General features: G+C 36.9%; 1 protein-coding gene across 1 annotated transcript in view; it reads right to left on the bottom strand.

The window, feature by feature from the left end:
- Positions 1–4,136, bottom strand: part of GNAI1 (guanine nucleotide binding protein (G protein), alpha inhibiting activity polypeptide 1) — a 115,052-nt gene that overhangs the window by 21,840 nt on the left and 89,076 nt on the right. Inside the window, exon 4 of the mRNA XM_006834350.1 lies at positions 1,606–1,763. Within this exon, the coding sequence (XP_006834413.1) occupies positions 1,606–1,763 (158 nt within the window). The remainder of the gene's footprint in view (positions 1–1,605; positions 1,764–4,136) is intronic.

Below are 4,136 nucleotides of genomic sequence, written 5' to 3' on the forward strand. Positions count from 1 at the left end.
AACGTTCTTGACGTCATCCCACAACTCTTCTGGTCTTTGTTCTTTAGTGTTTAATGTACCAAATCTGTTCTTCAGATGATCTCTAAATTCTGGTGAGATATATTCATATGTGGCTGTTGTGGACTTGTTTTCATTTTCTTCAGCTTCAGTTTAAATTTGCATATGAACAATTGATGGTAAACTATTTTTGTATCCAAAATATGGTATGTTAAGTGCCGTAGACTTTGTTCCAAGGAACATATAGTGAATTTGAACTGCTGACCTGATAGTTCAAGCCAATCTGTGGTCGAGTGCTTATCCTACAGTGCCCAAAGTCCAAGTATGAGGAGATTAATATTGGTCTGATAATAATAGTTTAAAAAGGACATGTGGACAGTCAGGGGTATAAATAACAACCTGACACATGTGATGGAGAAAGAAAAGATGTGATCATTCCAATCAAGACAAGCAGTAAAACACAATGGTGGCTGGCAGAGTCAAGTCTTGTTCCTAGGAAAAGAAGGTGATTTACAACCTTAATTAAGAAGACTGAAAATCATACTAACATCAATAGATATGAAGAACATCACTGAAGTGGTCTATAGTATTAGAGTAGAATGGTGAAAGATAATTTAAGAAAACAAATCTAGGTACAGAGAGGCAAAAATATTACAACTCTAAATTAGTATTATCCTCTGAAACTCTATTAGCCATATCAGAATTTAAATAGTCTTGTAAATAAAACAGCTGAATAAAATATTTAAAAGGGCTGCTCTAGAAGACAAAATAAAGTATTATAATGAAATGTACAAAGACCTGGATGTAGAAAATCAAAAAAGGAGAACACACTTGGCACTTCTCAATCTGAAAGAACTGAAGAAAAATATCCAGCTTTGATTTGCAATTCTGAAGAATGCTATGAAGTCCGGATATGGCGCTGTAGGATAAACTTTGGAAGGCTACCTACAAGGTCAGCAGTTCAAACCCACTAACTGCTTCTAGGAAAACTTTTAGAGGGTCAGTGTGAATCAAAACTGGCCCCACAGCAATTAACAACAATCTAGCTCAAGCATCATTATTAGCAGACTAAATGGACCCACCCCCACCCCATTTGTTTGGTCCCAGGTGAAATACCTATAAACCTCAATTCAGAGTAAACTTTGTTGTTGTTGTTAAATGCCATTGAGTCGATTCCGACTCATAGCGACCTTGCATAGGGTTTCCAAGGAGCAGCAGGTGAGCTTGAACTGCCAACCTTGCAGTTCAAATGGCTTTTCAGTCTGGTGCATTAACCCACAGCTCCATACCAGGACTCCAGAGTAAACTTGGGAAGCTCTAATTACTTTCTTAGAAATATATTGGAAAAAGTTCAATTCTGCATGTTTCAATTAGAATTGCATAACCCTGAATCCCCTGAGATACTTCTCAACACAAGCAAAATAAAATACTGCTTACCCACAAACACACACACACACACTGACAGAGGCTTTTAAATACTGTCATTGTGAATACCCTGAGTTGTACAGGAACGTGTCAGCCAAGTCTGCAATAAAATTGACTTGTAGGTATATTTTACTTGCAAGTAATTATTCATGATAGTTTAGTTCTGAAGTTATGATTACTTACTATGCTGCAGAATCATTAAGCTGGTACTCTCGGGATCTGTTGAAACAGGCTTGCACACCACTATCTTTCCACAATCGCTTTATGACACCAGCAAGTTCTGTAGTCATAAAACCCTCTTCAGCAGCACCAGCAAGCACAAAGAGTTGGCGGGCATCATCCTAAACAAACATCATTAAAATACAAGAGGGGAAGTTAGAGATAAAGTTACAAGTCTTTGTTTTATTGTGTTCTCAACACCTAGCCTGACACTAGGAAGCTTTGGAAGAGGGATTGATTACACTTTAGCTTATAAAAGGGACATTATCATGTAACTGTTTGTCAATAGCACGTTGTGCAATGAAAAATCATCATTTTTGAGAAAACAAAGGAAGACCCTATGTCTTGTCCCCACCTAAAAAAAAGCAGATCATATGACTTTCAAAGTTTATTTAAAAATATAACCTAGTTAAGTGTTGAACAACTTCAGAAATATTAAATGAGTTTCAAGGAGTGAAAAATCTGTGAGGAATACAGAAGAATCCTGTCACAGAATTGTCAGGAATTTTCTGGGGACTTTAAAATATAACTAAATGAACATCAACCATTGCATTGCTGTTGGGTGGCACTGAGTCAGTGTTGACTCACGGTGACCCGAGGTGATGCAGTAGAGTTGCTCCATAGATACTTCCAGGCTGTAAGCTTTACAAAAGCAGATTATCAGGTCTTTCTCACATGGAGCCACTGAGTAGGTTCAAAAAGTCAGTTTTTTGTATAGTAGTCAAGAATTTAGCTATTGCACTATCAAGACTCTCTGGCCAGAGGTTGGGGGCAGGGTTTTACTAATTCAGGCAAAGAATCAAAATAAACTCATCTTTCAAGTAAAAATACTCATGATGTACAAAGACTATATCATGCAATGAAAGAATGCTGCACACACAATTTTTTTTTTTTTTAATTTTCAAGGTTTGAGACAAACATTTATAGAGGGTATAAATATTTATAGCTAATTCTCATCCACAGGTAGTTAGGAGATCTAGGTCATCACTATCCAATAAGATAAATACTGAGCCACTTAAGAGAACTTTTTATGTAATTTAAAATCTAATAACAGCCACATTAAAAAAAAAAAAAAGAAATAGGCAAAATAATTTTAGCAAAACATTTTATATAACATATAGCTGTAAACCACCAGCCACTCTAGGGAAGAAACATGAGGCTATTTATCTCCATACAGATTTACAGTCTTGGAAATCCTATATAGGGTTGCTATGAGTCATAACTGATTAGATGGCAGTAGATTTGGTTTTGGTTATGTATTTTAAAACATCATAATTTCATCATGTATTCAAAATAAAAATTAATGAGGTATTTCAATTATTTTTATATTAGTTTTGAAATTATTTCATACATATAGCCACATCCCAATTCAGACCAATAACTAACTGCACGAGTTTAGTAGCTACTGCACTAAACTATACTAGAGTTGTGTCCATAACACAACTCTAGTCTTAACACAACTCTAGTCTCTAAAGTAATAAATACAGTTTAATCCCAAAAACATGGGGAATAACAAGTTGCTATTTTCACAGACTACTCTTTATCCTGAGATGTGGTAATTTAGACTCCTGGTGTGACATTGCGGGTTAATTCACTGGATTTAAACTCAGCTGGAACTGCAAAGTCAGGGGTTCATGCTCACCAGCCTCTCCTTGGATCCTATACACAGACACTATGAGTCCAAACTGACTTAATTAACAGCACTTAGCAATGTGGTAACTTGGAGGAAAGGGGAAACCCTCCTTTTTCTGAAGCAGCCTTTTTCTAAAGTATTCTAGTTGATGCACATAAAGATACGATGCATTATGAGAAGGTGTACAGAATAAAGGAACCCTGGTGTGGCACTGTAGGATAAGCACTGGGCCATAAGGCCAGTTTGAACCACAAGGTTGGGGGTGCAAATCCACCCATGGCTCCTCAGAAACCCTATACAAGTTTATGAGTTGACACTGACTCGACAGCACATACCAACAACAACAACAGAAGAAGAAAAGCACTTGATGACTGACATGGGCTACCCAAGTGTACTAGATGGTAATACAGATTCATGTTGCTGCCAATTTATGAAACTTTTTCTTTTCAGCTTGACCCATCATGAAAGATAATACTCTCAGCATTGTTAGGTCCCACTGAGTCCATTCCAATGCATAGTGACCCTAAGAACAAGAGAATAAAACAATGTTTGGTTCTGCTCAAGCCTTATAATCAGTGTTATGTTTGAGTTCACTGATAGAGCCACTGTGTCGGTCTTTCTCGTTGAAGGTCTTCATCATTTTCACTGACTCTGTACTTTACCAAGCATAGTGTCCTTCTCCAGGTTACATCATGTCCTTGAACCTCCTGGTAACATGACCAAAATATGTGAGATGAAGTCTCACTATCTTTGCTTCTAAGGAGCATTCTGGCTGTACTTCTTCCAAGAAAGATTTGGTCATTCTTCTCACAGTCCATGGTATATTCACTATTTGTCACCATTACCAACTGTTTTTTTTTTA

The sequence above is a fragment of the Chrysochloris asiatica genome, unplaced genomic scaffold (genome assembly GCF_000296735.1).
Source record: "Chrysochloris asiatica unplaced genomic scaffold, ChrAsi1.0 scaffold00010, whole genome shotgun sequence".
In the NCBI taxonomy this organism is placed as follows: domain Eukaryota; kingdom Metazoa; phylum Chordata; class Mammalia; order Afrosoricida; family Chrysochloridae; genus Chrysochloris; species Chrysochloris asiatica.